At 40.7% G+C, this 16,189-nt stretch overlaps 1 protein-coding gene across 1 annotated transcript in view; it reads right to left on the bottom strand.

Annotated features, from left to right (window-relative positions):
• Window positions 1-16,189, bottom strand: part of RELN (reelin) — a 352,879-nt gene that overhangs the window by 51,657 nt on the left and 285,033 nt on the right. The window contains 10 exon segments of the mRNA XM_063134189.1: window positions 2,475-2,704; window positions 6,359-6,461; window positions 6,551-6,722; window positions 8,050-8,232; window positions 9,931-10,015; window positions 11,315-11,492; window positions 11,967-12,107; window positions 13,182-13,455; window positions 13,617-13,805; window positions 15,817-15,975. Of these exon segments, the coding sequence (XP_062990259.1) occupies window positions 2,475-2,704; window positions 6,359-6,461; window positions 6,551-6,722; window positions 8,050-8,232; window positions 9,931-10,015; window positions 11,315-11,492; window positions 11,967-12,107; window positions 13,182-13,455; window positions 13,617-13,805; window positions 15,817-15,975 (1,714 nt within the window).

Genomic DNA, 16,189 nt, shown 5'->3' with positions numbered 1-16,189 from the left:
TTCAATATGGCCTGCAGGTTTTATGCTGCCTACCCCAGCTAGTACAAAGATGGTGTGAAGAAAAGCAATGGCGGACCCAAGGATTAACTGTTCTAGCCCACACAATATCAGCCTTTATGGCTGAGCTGGAGCTAGTTTAATTTTACTTTTTAAACATGCATTTTTTCATTGCTAAAAGCTGCTGTGGGAAATACGATTCCACTTGTTTTTACTACAGGAGGTTTTTGGCTCAGCAGGGCCTCTGCTGCAGGATGAAGGAGTAGGAAAGTAAACCAGCCTACATCCACAGTGTAAGGCAGGCAAAGAAGAAACAGGGAAATGAAAAATGGAAGACTGTGCAAGTATGACTTCGGTATATTTTGTGTCACAGACTAGGAGGCATTTGGATCTCTTCTCCGGAAGGATGACTGAAAGTTGGATAAAAGTTTTGAAAATTTGGGCTGGAACAGCAGGGATGCAGAGTTACAGGCTTTCCAGCCACTCAGGTGTTAACAGTAATCAAAGATGCATGCTCATATTTAAAAATTAAACCTTTTGTTTAATTATTCAGGAACAGGGATTTTTTCAGACTTTGTTCCTGTTCCTCACATAGGATCATATGGCCTGCTGTAGTTTGCTATTAAATATGAGGTCACTTACCCAGTGGGAATGCTTTTTCTTGTAGCAGTTTCAAAGCTACTTATCACGATATGTTTTAAAGACACAGGATGCCTCCTATGAGTTTCTCCAGTTGTCTGAACACATCGTAATGCCCTGCCTGAGTGAAAGATGAACCATGGCTCTGAAACAAGCCTGTGGCTTTCCAAAGCATTTAATTCTGTAATTCACAGGTCTATCTCTGAATTATACTGTCATTCAGTCATGACAACGCTATGGCATTTCAGACATGAGAGTTACTCAGAGTTGCTATCATACATCTTTAAAACATAACTTAAGAAACAGGTGTGACATGTAAACATGGATAGTAATTGGGGATAGGAAGGAGAAATCATTTTTTGAAGTGATTTATCTATTTATTTTGAACTTAATCAAATGGGACCTGCAACAAAATGTTATCGTGTGGAGTGCTTGATTTTTACAGTCAACGAGCCATGTCCTGTTCAAGGCTATGCCACTGCATTCCCTCTCCCAACCAGGGTTTTCCCTGAGCCTGATTCCTTCCTCTTCTGCATGGATGGTACCACTTTGGCTATATAAACAATGGCACTCGCAGTCTGAAGGTTGGACATAGAGGGGCCAATTGAGATGCCACTTTCCATCAAGAAAGGCAGATTCCAACATCAATAAAACCACGTCATAAAAAAGGAGAATAAAATACAATCTAGAAATGAAAAATGAAAAGCGGCACACAGATAAAATTCAGTGAGTTCAAAAAGCACAAGAAGCCTGACGGAAAAATAAAAACAGAATGGACCTGACTTATCCCTCTTGGGAGGGAGTATCATAATGCCAGTCCTCTATTCCTCTTTGAGTCAGCCTCACCACTGACAATATTGGCTTCTGGAATGCTGGCTCTCCAGTAGATTTTAATCCATGGGAAGATTCAAATGGGAGGAAGTGCTTGTGACGTTATCCGACACTGCCAGCCCTTGTGACGTCGCCTGCCCTCAGGAATGCCTGCCTCTGCTTTAGGCCAGCTGCCCTCACTGCCCCACAAGCTTCAGCTCCTATATTCACCAGGTAAAAGAGACACCCAACATGCCTAGTTTGTTCCCTTTACCCAACCATGAGAAGTACCCAACGCCGAAAGATGAACAAGATGTAGGATTTTATAGTTTAAAAACAAACGAAGTAAAGTTTATTTAATACAAGAAATGTTATATCATATAATCAATCATTCAGTTCTTCGTCTTATCCTGCCTACTGTACCCCTTCTAACGTCCACTAATTAGATGTAGTTTCATCAATTCCTAAGGCCCTATCTCCAAAATACTTTCTCCTATCTCTCATCTAAGCAACTGACTGTCTGCTCCTGCCTTTTATACACTCAGTATCCTCACACGCACAGGCACCTCCCACCTCCCAGTCACTCTCCACCATATAATTAAGCCTAACTTACATGGGCTCTATTTAATCCAGCAAAGAGTTGTAGCAGTTGAATTTTCCAAACTGTTTTCAAGGGCAGGCCAATTACCAGAACCTACCAGATTATGAACAACAGTAGCCAACTCCTTAGCCTCCATTTGACCTATGTCCTCACGGTAGTGGGTAGAAGTAAGGAGGAAAATATTGCTGGCATCCCAGTCCAAACCACATTCGTCATAATCAAGTTGTACTAACTTGATTCCAAACAATGTGACTAGGAGTGGACTGTACGTATGTGATCCTAAACATGCTTTCTTGAAGCATTCCACTGAATTGAGTGGAACTGTATTTATGATCAGGCAGAGTCAGTGAGCCTCCTTTTACTATAATCAAGTAGTACAGAAAAAGACATATAAAGATAAAAGCTAGGTGAGAGTCAAGACAATTACCCGCAGAGGTGTAGCTTTCCAAAGTGGATGACCTCTCTTCTCCAGCCCTGGGTTGTTCCAGCATAGTACGTGCTGCTTGGATGATGCTCAGTAGAGCATAGAGAACTGAGGTAGCTACTGCTACTATAACATAAAGGAAGAAGCAGGTGCCAGGTTGCCCCCAAATCACGTGAGAATTCAAGTTTCACTGGGTCAGCAGATGAACTATCAGTGGTGCATCCAATATTAATCTGAAATAGAAGAAAACAAATCCCCCAAAGATTGCATGGGCCATCTTTTATGGGTGTTTTGACACTAGCCTGCTTTATAAAACGGTGGCTCTTTTTGCAGTAGGATCAGAAGGAATTTTGTCTGTTTGAGAAGTGATCTCTCCAAGATGTCTGATGTGCTGGGAACAGACAACAGAGCCTTGAGACACATTCTTTCACAACGGAGTGGAAAGGAGTTAGTGTGCTGGAACCTTTGGCTATTTGTAATGTAAAAATCAGGGTGAAAGGCTTAGTCCAGAAGCAGAACATGCACAAGAAGAAGTGTATTGATGTCAGAGAAAAATCAGACAGAGGGCTCAGTGCACTATTGATTCTTTATCTCTTTCTGCTCTTCTATATCCCTTTCCACAGTACCCCCAGGTCTCCTGGCTAGCATAAACATTCATACTGATAGAATGGGTAGCTCTTTATGATGTGTGCCATTGTCAATACCCATATACAACAGAGAATTCCAGGACCTGCACTAGCAAAATGGGAAATGCAGGTATAAGATGCAAGTTCCTTTCCCAGTTGTGTCTCTATATCTACTTTTGGAAAATCAGGATGGTTTTGTGCATGTGTCAAAGTGTGTGTGTGTGTGTGTGTGTGTGTGTGTGTGTGTGAGAGAGAGAGAGAGAGAGAGAGAGAGAGAGAGAGAGAGAGAGAGAGAGAGACTGGGTTCTGAAAGTCCCTGATAGTCCACAGTCTGCAGTAGGGTTTATTTTACCCTCGATGGGTTGTCGTGTCATGTGAACCCAGACATGCCAATCCATTATGGGTAAAGGGCAGTGGACACAAACCAAGCCACTACCTGTGCTCTTTCCCTCTTGCCAGTGACAGCCCTACAATGTTACCTAAATCTCCCTCCAATGGCTGCCACCCCGCTCCACTCCTTCTCAGCTCCAATTCCGAGCCCCCTTCTCAGCTCCAATTGCGATCTTGAGTGCAATTGAAGCACTTTAAAAAAAAAAATCCAGGTCCCATTTTCGCACAGTTGCACAACAATGGGAAACCAGTGTTCTGTTCATGCAGTGGCCAACCAGCTGCCCACAGGAAATCCACAAGCAGGACATGAGTGCAACAGCACCCTCCCACTCATATTCAGGGCTGGGCAGAGGGGTGGCCAGTGGGGCTAGTTGGCATGGGCCTATGATTTTGAGGGAGCCTACTCCAAGTCCCCCCTGGACAAAGTTGCTTGATTTTTCTGTTGTTGTTGATGAATTTGCCCACGTAAGAAAAGCACATAAAGCATTTCTGAATGTGAAGAAGTGATGTCTTATATACATCTTGAATAAAAGTGTTTGCCATTACCTTTTTTATAAATCATTTTAGTTCATATGAATTTAGAACTGATTAAAAAATACTTAATAAGCAGTTTGAAATGGGGCCTACATTTCCTATCTGGCCCAGGCTTATTACCAGCTTTGCCTGGCCCTGCTCATATTCCCCAGCATGGTGTACTTGGCTTTCTGCCTCAGATACCGGAGGTAGCACATAGCCATCAGGACTAATAGCCATTGATAGCCTTCTCCTCCAGGAATTTATCCAACTTCTCTTTAGAGCCATCCAAATTTGTAGCCATTACTATATCTTGTGGTAGCGAATTCCATAGTTTAACTATGTGATAGATCGATAGGTCGATAGATATACTGAACTGAATAGAAAAACAAATTATTTCTTACGAAAATGTTAAGAACATAACATTAATTCCCATAATACATGGTACTTACTTATAACTAGGTCAAGTACCTACTGCTCTGAATTTAGAAGGCATGGTTCTTAGAATCTAGAAGTGTGGGATGGCAACTGTTACTGCATTATGCATAAAAACGTCTTGTTTATCAGCATCTTCCAAGACCTCAGCAAAAGACATTTAATTTAAAAACAAAACGAAATGCCTTTGCCAGATGCCAATATGTGCGTGCAGGTCTTATGGGGTAAACACTCTGAATACTCATTCCTGTCTGAATGTGACCTCAAAGGCATTTGTTGAACAAGCTTTTAATCTATATTTTAAAACAGAAAACAGTTTGCATTCTATATATTATTAATTAGTTGTCATGACAAATTGGAATGTGCATGAATACACAACCAAAGTGAATTTTCTAGGAACACACAAGGCGTACGTTCAGCAGCTTCTTATAATGCACAACAATGTGCTACAACTGCAAATCTTTTGCATGTATTAGCTAGTATACAGTACTTATAAATGTTTATAACATGCTTCAGTTGCAATTTGAAATTGACATTCTTTCAACATATGGCAGTAGTACTGAGGATGGAACTACACAATACAGTCAACATGGAGTTGCTGCACCTCCTCTCTCCCTATAATGTGTAGGAATGCTCACTTATATCATGACATCATCACATTGTATAAATAGCAGCCAACAATATGGAATGGGGAATAGGAAATGCACAACTGGCTTTTTCCAGGTATTTATTTATTTATTTATTTATTACATTTCTATACCGCCCAATAGCGGGAGCTCTCTGGGCGGTTCACAAAGCTCTCTGGGCGGTTCACAAGGTAAGGTAAAACTAAATGGTTTCCCCCTCACCTCTTTTCTTGATGGCAATTATATTTTTGTATAGCAAAGTTATATACAATGTCTTTTTGTATTTTTATACTATTTTTCAATGTTTTGAATGTTTACATATTAAAAAAAGGAAATAATGCACAAGGGGATACCAACACACACATACATTCCTATACATTGGACGGTTGGTGGGGAGAGATAAGAATGGGAATGACATTTTTGTCTACATCCTTTTGACAATCATACCTTCCACTCTGAGGGAACTGTTAGGGAAATTCCCCTAACCTGGTAGGAAAGGGATGACTTCACAACCGATCCAGAAACAGAGACTCTTTATTATACTGTGCATACAGGAGAAAGCCCCTTACCCTGTACAAACCGATGGCAGAGGCTCTCTAACCATCAGCCACATCAGCATACATTTATACTTCATCCAAGTTGCTTTTACCTCCTGTGACTGATCACAAGTCCCATACATGTTCCATAAACAGAAACCCATTCTTACATAATGCCATATTTTGGCAGCCTATGGCCGGTACAAAATGTTGCATTCTGTTCCTTGATAAGCACCTCAAGGAGAGATAGGAATTCCAGAGTATGCTCTGACCCTTCAGAAATCCCTGGTCAGACGGCTTTCAATGGTAAATAGATTAAACAATTTTGCTGTTCTTGTGACCGTAAATAAAATTCATTCATTCAGATTAAACAATGTGCGTCTCCAAGTATGAGTTCCAAGAGACCAAGACAGCCTTGGAGTTCTCTGTATCTTGATGTTGGTGGGGGCTAGAGGGAAAATGTCAGGAGTGTGTTTGAGCAATTTATTCACATTAAATTGAGGGGCTTTAATAGGGGCATTTTCAGGTTACCTTGTCAGTACAATATCAAATTGTGATAGTTACAACATTTCCATATTGTAAGAACTTAATAGTCTTCCTATTTCTTTATGGATTGGACTAGAAATTAACATAAAATTACTCAAATTAACAGGATTTCCCCCATCCTTTAAAAAATACAATATAGGCAGGAAAATGCCAGAGTAAGGCTAAGAAAGACAAATGCTTGATAAGCAAGAAGAGGAGAATGCGGTGATAAGTACCTCAAATTGGATTATGGTGTTCTCATTCACATTCAAATCCCTTGTCGTAATTGAATGTTCCCCAACTTCATTTGAAACAAATACCATAGCAGAATCTTCCTCCCTATTAGAGAAATAAAAATTATATTTCAAAACTTAATGATCAACCTCTATTAATAAATGACCTTTTTCTGGAATAAGTCTGATACGTACGGTGCTCCTTTGGATGAATATGGACAATAAAGTCCAATGTTTCCACCAGGATAAAAAAACCAGTTGTCTTCCTTTGGGCCAAAGTCAAAGGTATCAAGAAGGATAACAGGATTCTTAAGGTTGTTTCCATCGATAATGAAATTATCTAGAATCCAAATTTCTTCTTTCTTGCCTGGGAATGAAAAACATTTATAGTTCTGACTTATTTGTTAAATAGAAGAGCAGTAGGAATCATTATACAGCAGGAAACCATCACGATGGGAGATCAGTGGACAGTATCCTATGCTGTGCCTGCATCAGCAGAACAGATCACTAGTGCAACAGAAACTAGTGAGTCCTGAAACAACGATAAACGAGTGGAAATGCTCATTTCCAGTATGGTCAGCGTTGCTCTCAAAAGGAAGCTCTGTTGACCTGTCCCATTCCATAAATGACTGCTGCCACTAATTTCCAGGGCTGTTTCAGGAAATGCTAGTTCCTGCTACAAGAGGTCTGTTCGGCTTGCTCAACAAAACTAGTGGAGGTGCAGCAGCAGCATAGCATACTGCCCAGTGATTCCCAAAAATACATTAAGAAGTGACTATGCTCCATATATACTCCTTTATGTTTCCTATGTGAATTCCAAATAATCAATGGCCCCATTTAGAAGACACTTTAAACCATGGCTTTAACCATGGTGGTTAAGCTAGAAAGTCAGGCTGTGTTCAGAAGACACCTTAAAGGTTGTCACACAGAGGAGGGCCAGGATCTCTTCTCGATCATCCCAGAGTGCAGGACACGGAATAACGGGCTGAAGTTACAGGAGGCCAGAATCCGGCTGGACATCAGGAAAAACTTCCTGACTGTTAGAGCAGTATGACAATGGAACCAGTTACCTAGGGAGGTAGTGGGCTCGTCCCACACTAGAGGCATTCAAGAGGCAGCTGGACAACTATCTGTCAGGGATGCTTTAGGGTGGATTCCTGCATTGAGCAGGGGGTTGGACTCGATGGCCTTGTAGGCCCCTTCCAACTCTACTATTCTATGTTCTATGAATAAAGCTTTTTGGCTTATTCACCATGGTTAAAATCATGGTTTAATGTATCTTTTGAACATGGCCTGGCTTTCTGGCTGAACCACCATGGTTAAAGCCATGGTTTAAAGTGTCTTCTGAATGGGGCCTATGCGATACATATGGGTAATGATAGCTGACTTGAGGTAGCTTTACCTTGCATTTCTTTGCTAGGTACATTTTCTCAAGACACCCCATCAAATCTTGCCTGCTTCTTGGATTGTCTTTCAGATAATCTATCTATCTACGCATCTATCTATCTGTTTAATTTATTTGTTATTGGGATTTTAATTCTGCTGAAGGTGGCTTACAAAATGAAATAAACAATAAAACAATGTTTTTACTTTTACCATATATAGCAGGATTTGGGAAATATGTTAAGAAATACATCCAGAAACAGCATCATTAAAAAGTAAAATAATTACAAAAGTATACGTTTCATCTATACCATTGTTATAAGGCTGCCAGAGCCTAAACCGCGTAGTGTTGCTCCGTGCTGTGTATGGCAGTGGGATATTAATGAAGAGAACATCCGTTGTTTGAGTGAAGTAAAACTCATCTATCAGGTGCCAAGTGATGCCCCCATTGATGGAATATTGTAGCAGGATAGAATGAGACCTCTCTGGGGTACCTAGAACAAAAGGGAATATATCAAAGTGGCAAAGTAAAATTAACAGTGAAAATGCGATATTAGACAGCTTAACATGGTGGCAGAGAGATATAAATAAGGTTTCAAATTAAAACAATGCAAGTACATTTCCAAAGAAACAATAACTTGCCCAAAATGTCATAGGGACAACATAGACTACACTATCTGAAATCTCCCTCCTCTGCATTTGAGTTACTGTGGTGTCACAGAAACCCTGGGATACAGAGCAACCAAGGCTTTTGCTTTGGTTTTGAAATGAGCTTCCAGTGGTTAATGATTAAAGTTCTACAATCTCATGGAAAGTTCATTGGTGTTTCATTGGTGTTTGGGGACAGGGTGTGGATGGACAAACCTAGTACTACAGCAACTTGCCATTATTTATTTTTAAGAAGCACCCAAGTTTTCCTAAAAAGATCATTTAGGGTGCAATCCTATGTGATGTGCCTGGGTACTTGTAAGCCTCATGTGCCCCGCTCTGCATTTTACTAAGACAGGTGATTTCTCTGATCTAGCAGAGGTTTCAAAGAGAGGGAAGGAAGGAGGCTGAGGATGGGTGGGGGATACCATGTAGCCCCTTGTCTCCAGTCTCCTCTGGTTCCCACCCCAGGTACGCCCCCTTTCACCCTCTATGAGCTCATGTTTGTGAGCAAAAGCAGCAACCAGTGCGGTTCTTTCCACACTGGCTGCTACGGGGCAGGGAGTGTGGTTTTCTGACTCCAGAAATACCCAATGTCCCCCAGACATTGTCTAGGGGGCATAGGATTGTACTCTTACAGATAAAATTCAAAAATATTAAGCACTACTCAAGTCAAACTTCTAGACTGTGGCTATCCTTCAGTTCTTAAATTACAAAGGACTTCTAACACAATGGAAAGTGACAGCATTTCACACCACTTGTGTAGGAGAGTGTTCTGCCGAAGTACAGATCAACCCAAACTGTTTACAATAGTCATGTTATGATATAATAGAAAAATGATTTGGACATCTCATCCAGGGATTTTTTGATAGAGGGTCACAGTTCAAGAGAAGAACAGTGAAAGAAGCAGTACTGAAAGAAAATGCTACCCCCAGTGACTTGCCTGGGGATTACTACGAGGTTGATCAGACAAGCGTTTTATTGCACGCTCGCTACTGCACACTTACGGTATGTGTGTGAGTCATTTAGATGATGTCAACCGCCTCTGCGTGCCTCCCGCTAATTTTTCCGTTGCAAAATAATCTGACTTTTTAAAAACAACAACCGTAATGTGCCATGATCTCCTGCTGCGTGCAGAAAAAGTGGTGCAATACAAATGACCCCTGAATGGGCCATGTGGTCTTTGTTTACTTCCTCTTTCCCCTCTGGGCAGAAAGAGAAAGTAACGAGGGACAAAAGCAGGGGCAGAGAAGCAAGAGTAAGGAAACATGATCCCCCCCCCCCCCCGGTGAGGTGATGCTCTATAACAAGCTGCAGTCTTTATTTCTTCAACCATCTGGTAGCAATATATGCTAGCAGAAAAGGCAGGACACTCTTTTTGACTGTCATTGGGTGCAGTGTCTCCTTAGTTCTGCCCCAGAATTGACAACAGTTTGTGTACTAGCTGGTGCGTGTTTTTGTTTTTGTTTTTGCAAATTAGCATGGATATTTTATTATAGCTACAATGGGTAAACAGAACTAATGAAGCAAAGGATTTACCTTACCTTTGGCTAAAAATTTGAATGAAAACTGGATGTACATTGTATTGCTACAATCTAAATCTCTTGAGACAAGCATTCTCAGCCCCTCCTGTAAATAGAGAATAGATAATGAGAATTACTATTTCCCATAGATCAAACTAAGGTTTTCTGTAATTCAGTCTTACTAAATAGCCCCAAGTAGGTAAAAGACAATCTAACAAAATAATGTATGTATGGAATGCAATGGAGATATTTGTTTTTGTATAAGTGTTAATAAGAACAGGTCTGCACAACTTGTGACCCAACAAACTGAATGCATGAACTGTGACCTACCCAATGCTTCATGACCCCATGTTTTTATAGTGCTACATAGGCACTACCTAGCATTATAAAAGAATAAGAAGGTTTTATTAAGTTGCTGATGAGCCTATTTGGCTGATGGGTTATAACTTGTGCAGATCTTATCTGGAGGAATAAAACCTTTCTTTATGATCTACATTCTTGTAATTGAAAACAATTTATGCTGATACCAATGGTTCAGTTTTGAGAATAATATATCAAGATGACGGATTAAAGGTTTTCCTTTTTTAAATTTATATTCTCAGCCATATACCTATGACTATGTAGTCTTCAAAGGCACTTACAGTCTAGATTCTATGTCAGGCTTCCCCAACCTGGTGCTCTCCAGATGTGTTGGGAGCATCCACTAGCCAGCCACACATCTGGAGGGCACCAGGCTGAGGATGGCTGTTCTACATAATGTGAGGGTCTGGATGTACAAAGGAATGGAAAAACAGACTGGTTCTGGGGTATGGGGGTAGGCAAGTTGAGAACATTATGAGAGGGGGGTAATGAGAAGTGAGGGATGGCACCTACTCAAATCAATCCCATGAAGTCTATCAAGAGTGAGAACAAAAAGTATATATATATTCAATGAGAAGTGGGAGAAGAAAGGAATGAAGAATATGCTTAACTGAGGCAGTAAAGTCCACACAAGGGGAATGTACTAACTCTGTTTTCACTTGGGGACTGTATGAAAATGTCTCTGTGTTAAAATCCAGAGGGAGGGAGTCCTTCTCTCTGATGTGGTGTGCTTTGAGGCAGGCTCGCAAATCAATGGCCCTCCCTCATGAAAAAACTGAGGTGATACCGTTTCTTCACAGGAAATTTATCACCTTAGTTCAGCACATTTTAATTTGCCTTTGGGTGAGGCTGAACAGGATAAAAATGGCTAACCTCCCCCCTAAAATGTTCTGGCAACAGTTCTATAAATAAAAGGGGACCAATACAGGTATGGAGAAGGCAATAAATTGCAGGAGTCTGAAAATAATCAGAGAACAGCAATGAAATGAAGGGCTGGGAGGAAAGCAGTTTATATTTAAATAACATTTGAATGTAAATTTCTAACCCCTTTAAAGATGAGGGTAGTTCCAGACTTGATGGTGTCCCCATTCAGGTTGCCTCTCTCAGCTCCATAGACTTCAGGCCAAAGATCAGGATGCAGGTTACCATTGAAGTCGTCTTTCAGAACAGAAGGGAGGGGAGCAGCAGGAACACAGTAAGGGCCTCCAAAACCTCTGTCACACCTGGCAACAAATTATGGGCAGTGGTTGGGAGCATTATCCATTGACGAATGAGACTGGCTGCGTTCAGACCTAACGATAAGCTAGAATTGCTGAGAATTTTGGCTTAACCTTCATGAACAGCATTCTCATGCACATTGTCTAATCGCCCCCCTTTTGGCTCCTCCCACCACAAGCTTTCCATCATGTTTGAACCCAGACTCCTGGTTTGTCACTTCCCTAATGAAATGGAGTCTGAAGGCACAGTTTGAAGTTGGTTTCCCATTCCTGGTTTATTAGGCAACAACAAGCCAGGTTTGGACATAACAGGAACCATTGGTTTCCAGGAACCATTGGCTTCTTTGTTAGTTTTTGGTTAATTTAGCTGCTCCTACTGGTGGGAGGAGCCAAGCTCATGAACAATGAATTGGTACAATGCATCCAGTAGTTACACCCCCCACCACCAATATATAGGACATGAACCATGTGTCTCCTTACACACAGCGACCAGCATCACAGATTCCATGACCTGAGCACATCCAAGGACATCCAGTGGCCAGAATGACATTATCAATAGCCCATGCGTCCCCACCAGGAGCATAGTCTTGTTGAATCCATCGGAAGCGTGTTCTGGGAGACCTTGGAAACACAACGAAGAGAATGATTCAGAGCAAACCAATTGTTGAAAATACTTTTTCATGTTTAGTTAAAAGCCTAAACCAATAGTTATCTACCCTAGATTGTGTTTATATGTGCTGCCAGTTTTTACATAAATTTGGAAAAAGTGCCCCATCTGAGGCACTCCTATTTTCTGGCAGTCTAATATCTGAACCCTTCTGCAAGTGAATTGCCAGAAGATGAATTAATGCAATCACATTTTATGTAGCAGTTGTTATTAACACATGGAAGCTAGGTAGAATTTCTAGGATGTGTTACCTATTTCCACAATAGCATTTTTCCAACACATTTCCAAAGGTAAATACATATGTATGGTAAAGAGGTAATTGGCATGTAGTAAGCTTATCATTGATTAAATATCATGTGAACTGACTACTATTTTCCACGGGCAGAAGTGAATTTGCATGCCATCGCATGCATTTTCCCCTGAGCTTGAATTTCAGAGGCTGCCCTAGCCTGGTGCCCCCCAGTTGTATTTGACTACAATGCCCAATATCCCCAAGCAGTGTGGCCATTGGTTGCAGAAGTCTGCCCTACAGAGTCTCCTGCACTTCCATTCAAATTTCAACATCAACTGGAGATTTGGTGATTTTATGCATGTATATTTTTAATGTGGAATGAGCACAGGGAAATGCATGATATGCTAACAGCATTTATGGCCAGAGGAGGGGAATTCAAAGCAGAGTCATAGCAGAAAATCTGCATTTGTCACCACATCTAGTTCCACCCTTAGAGTCGTGGGAGAATGACTTAGCTGTGAGGATATGAGGATAAACGATGTGACAATTTAATTTGGCTAAAGCACAGATACTTAAATCTGGGGGTAGAGAGAAAAATGCCTTTACTCTAGGGTGGCCCTCTTTGTAAGCTTTCCAGTGCATTTAAATAAGACATTTGGTTTAATGCATCCTTATAAATCGTTCATTCACAGTTTCTGTCATGGTTAGGTCATAAATTCAACTAAATGCCATACTCCCTTTCACAGCCAAAACATTATGAAAAAAGAAGAAGCCTGAATTAGAGAATAGTCCTCACATTGTTGCAGGTGGAAGGTAGAGAGTAATTCGCTTCCAGTTCTGGAACCTTTCTGAAGAGTAAACTGAACCCTCAGTATAGTGTTGACAGCCTATCCTGGGAGGGACGCACTCCTCAGTCACCAAATGCCAGTCTCTCCCATTGTTTATGGAATACTGGAAGTGAATACCATGGGAATCACTGAATGGCTTGCTGCAGCCCATGTTCAGCTCAAACTGCATGAAGGTAGAGTCAGACACATGGAAATCCCAAGTCTCAGCATAACGAGGCTTTCCTAAAAAGAGCACAGGGGGGGAAATCATTATGCCTCTTCCTATGACTTGTAATCAAATGTTATAAATTGTTTCCTCCATGCACTGTAATCATATTGAAATTTTTAAAAAGAATTTTTAAAAGCTTTAGTATGTTTGTACTTTACTAAAATGCAAGCCTTGCCTATATTTTCACTGAATATGAGAGCTGTATCCATAGACAGACAATCGATGTCTACTTGACCTCCTTGGATTCTGTACCAACTAGCTTGTAGGTCCACAGATCCATCAAATTTATCCTGAAAGCCAGTCTGAGAGCTGTCATTCATCCCAACAAGGACATCATCCAAAGCCCACTGTGCTGAATGCTTTCCTATAAACAAAGAGAAATATGCAGTCATTATTCCTCATACTTTAGATCTGTAATCCGTTTAGCTAAGTTAACAAACCTCTGTCATTAGCCTTAAGAAAAAAACATTTATTTCATTTGTAAACTTGGAGCAAATCTACACTGGGCATCTTTCTGTTATGGGGCATTATAGTGCTGCTATATTTTAGTCACACAATTGTTACCTCTAGGGCACAGTGTATGAAATAATGTGCGGTATGTGGTTTTTTTTTTAATGCAACTATGCACCATATTCCGAGCTGTATGGCGTCAATTACACAAGAAATAAGCAGAGTTAGCTCAGTCACGTGTGAGGATTCTCTTCTCTAATAATAATAATAATAATAATAATAATAATAATACTTATTAACCGCCTCTCCCTCTGGATCGAGGCGGGGAACAACACTAAATAAAATATAATACATAAAATTAGTTAAAAGAGCATATAAAACCAATACAATATTAAAATAACAATCACAGCATCTTAAAATTGTATTTGTGTTTTTAAACTGTTGGTTGTTTTATTATGGTTTTAATTTTTGTGAACTGCTCAGAGAGCTTCAGCTATTGGGCAGTATAAAAATGTAATAAATAAATAAATAAAAAATTCTTAGGTTTAAAATTCATCTGGGTAGGCCTGCCGGAAGAGACTAGTCTTTACAGCTATGTTAAACTCAGAGAGAGCATTAACCTGATGAATCTCCTCCACAGTGTGGGGGTGGCAGAAGAAAAGGTCCTCTGGGTAATAGTTGCCAGCCTAATTGTGGCTGACTGGAGTAAACCATCTCATGTGGGGGGGACTGTACTTTCACAGAATTTTTTTACATTGTGTTGTGCATGCTCAGGGGCGCAGCAGCGGAGGTGTGAAGCAACAAGTACAGTACATTTATTAAAAATAAATAAATGGGGGAAGCGGAAATGTTTGCCTCCACCACAACACAAAATGGAGGACACCATGCTTCCTCCCCACAGATGACCCCAGTGTCACTTCCCTCACCCTGCCCCTGCTGGTCACTCCAAGCTGGAAAAGTTACAATACTGCGAAGACAGCACACACTTGAATATATACTGGAAGGAACCCACAAGTAGATTTGTTGTTTAAAAAGGTGATAAAATCAGCCTCAAGAAGTCCAGAATATAATGAAAGAAACAGAATACAAATATCAGGTTGAAGTGTCACACTGCTTCTCCTCTGGCCAGGGGTAATAAAAGGAAAGTACAGGTTTTTTTGCAATGGGATGTTGGGAGTTTAGGCTGTCAGTGAAGAAACTCCAGTCACTGTTGGTTAATAAGTTTTATATTTTATTTTGTGCCTTCTTTGTTTCACTTCTAGTCCTGAATCATTCATAATAAATTTGTTCTTTAATCTGGAGTTTGGGAAGTGATTTCTGACCAAATGCACTCCATCTCTTCCCAAGGGGCAAATAACTCCCAAAATCCTTACTGAAAAATTGTATGGACTCAACTGATCCCTTAGTCTCACTATAGCTCTCTCCCAAATTCCAACAATAGGCCCTAAATCTAATGGCATACACTCTAACTACAGACCAGCTGGGGGCTGTTTTATCAGTGTTGCTGATAAATGATGCTCCTTAAACTGTGGTGTGATTCAGTAAGGTAGTCCCATAAGGATCTGTGGATCTTCTCCATCATCAGCTGTAGAAAGGGAACGCTTTTAAGCGCATGGTTCACCCTGCCATAACCCAACAGTGGGAATGTAGTGCCTATGTGGGGATCTGGACTTTAGCCTAATGGCACAATTCTCTGCACAATTAAGCACACTCAAATCATCAGTGAGGAATGAAATCAATGGGATTTAAGCACATGTGTGCCCCTAACCTCTGAACAGAACAAGGGTTTGTCTTGTCCTCATTTGTGGAACAGGCATGTTAATCTTCATTTATGAAAATAGCAACTTCCTTATTCATTACTAGGGGCTTAAAAGTTACATGCTCAGTAAACTGTAATTTTAAAGGTGCATCCTAGCTTTTCATACCATGTTGAGGTTGCCACCATCGGAAAGCCGTGGCTGGCGTTTTGGCCTCACGAGGCAGCTCTATGGATACAATCTGTGGTTCTAAGAAAGACATGAAGTCCAATTCGCGCAGCAGATACCAACTTATTCCATTGTCATTTGAATATTGAACTACAAGCCCTGTAAAATAAAATGAAATAAACAAATTCACAAAACCTGGGATCAGAAACCAGTCTTCCCTGGTGGACAGTGAAGGCCACATTTAGACAACTCTCCAATAAGTATAGTGTGAGCTTGGGGCCTTTGTAAACCACCCAGAGAGCTTCGGCTATAGAGCAGTATATAAATGCAATAAAATAAAATAAAATAACAATAAAAAACACCCCTCCCCTCA

The sequence above is a fragment of the Elgaria multicarinata genome, chromosome 9, assembly GCF_023053635.1.
Source record: "Elgaria multicarinata webbii isolate HBS135686 ecotype San Diego chromosome 9, rElgMul1.1.pri, whole genome shotgun sequence".
Lineage (NCBI taxonomy): Eukaryota > Metazoa > Chordata > Lepidosauria > Squamata > Anguidae > Elgaria > Elgaria multicarinata.
The sequence above is the reverse complement of the archived record's forward strand: the minus strand, read 5'-3'. Positions and strand labels throughout refer to the sequence as shown.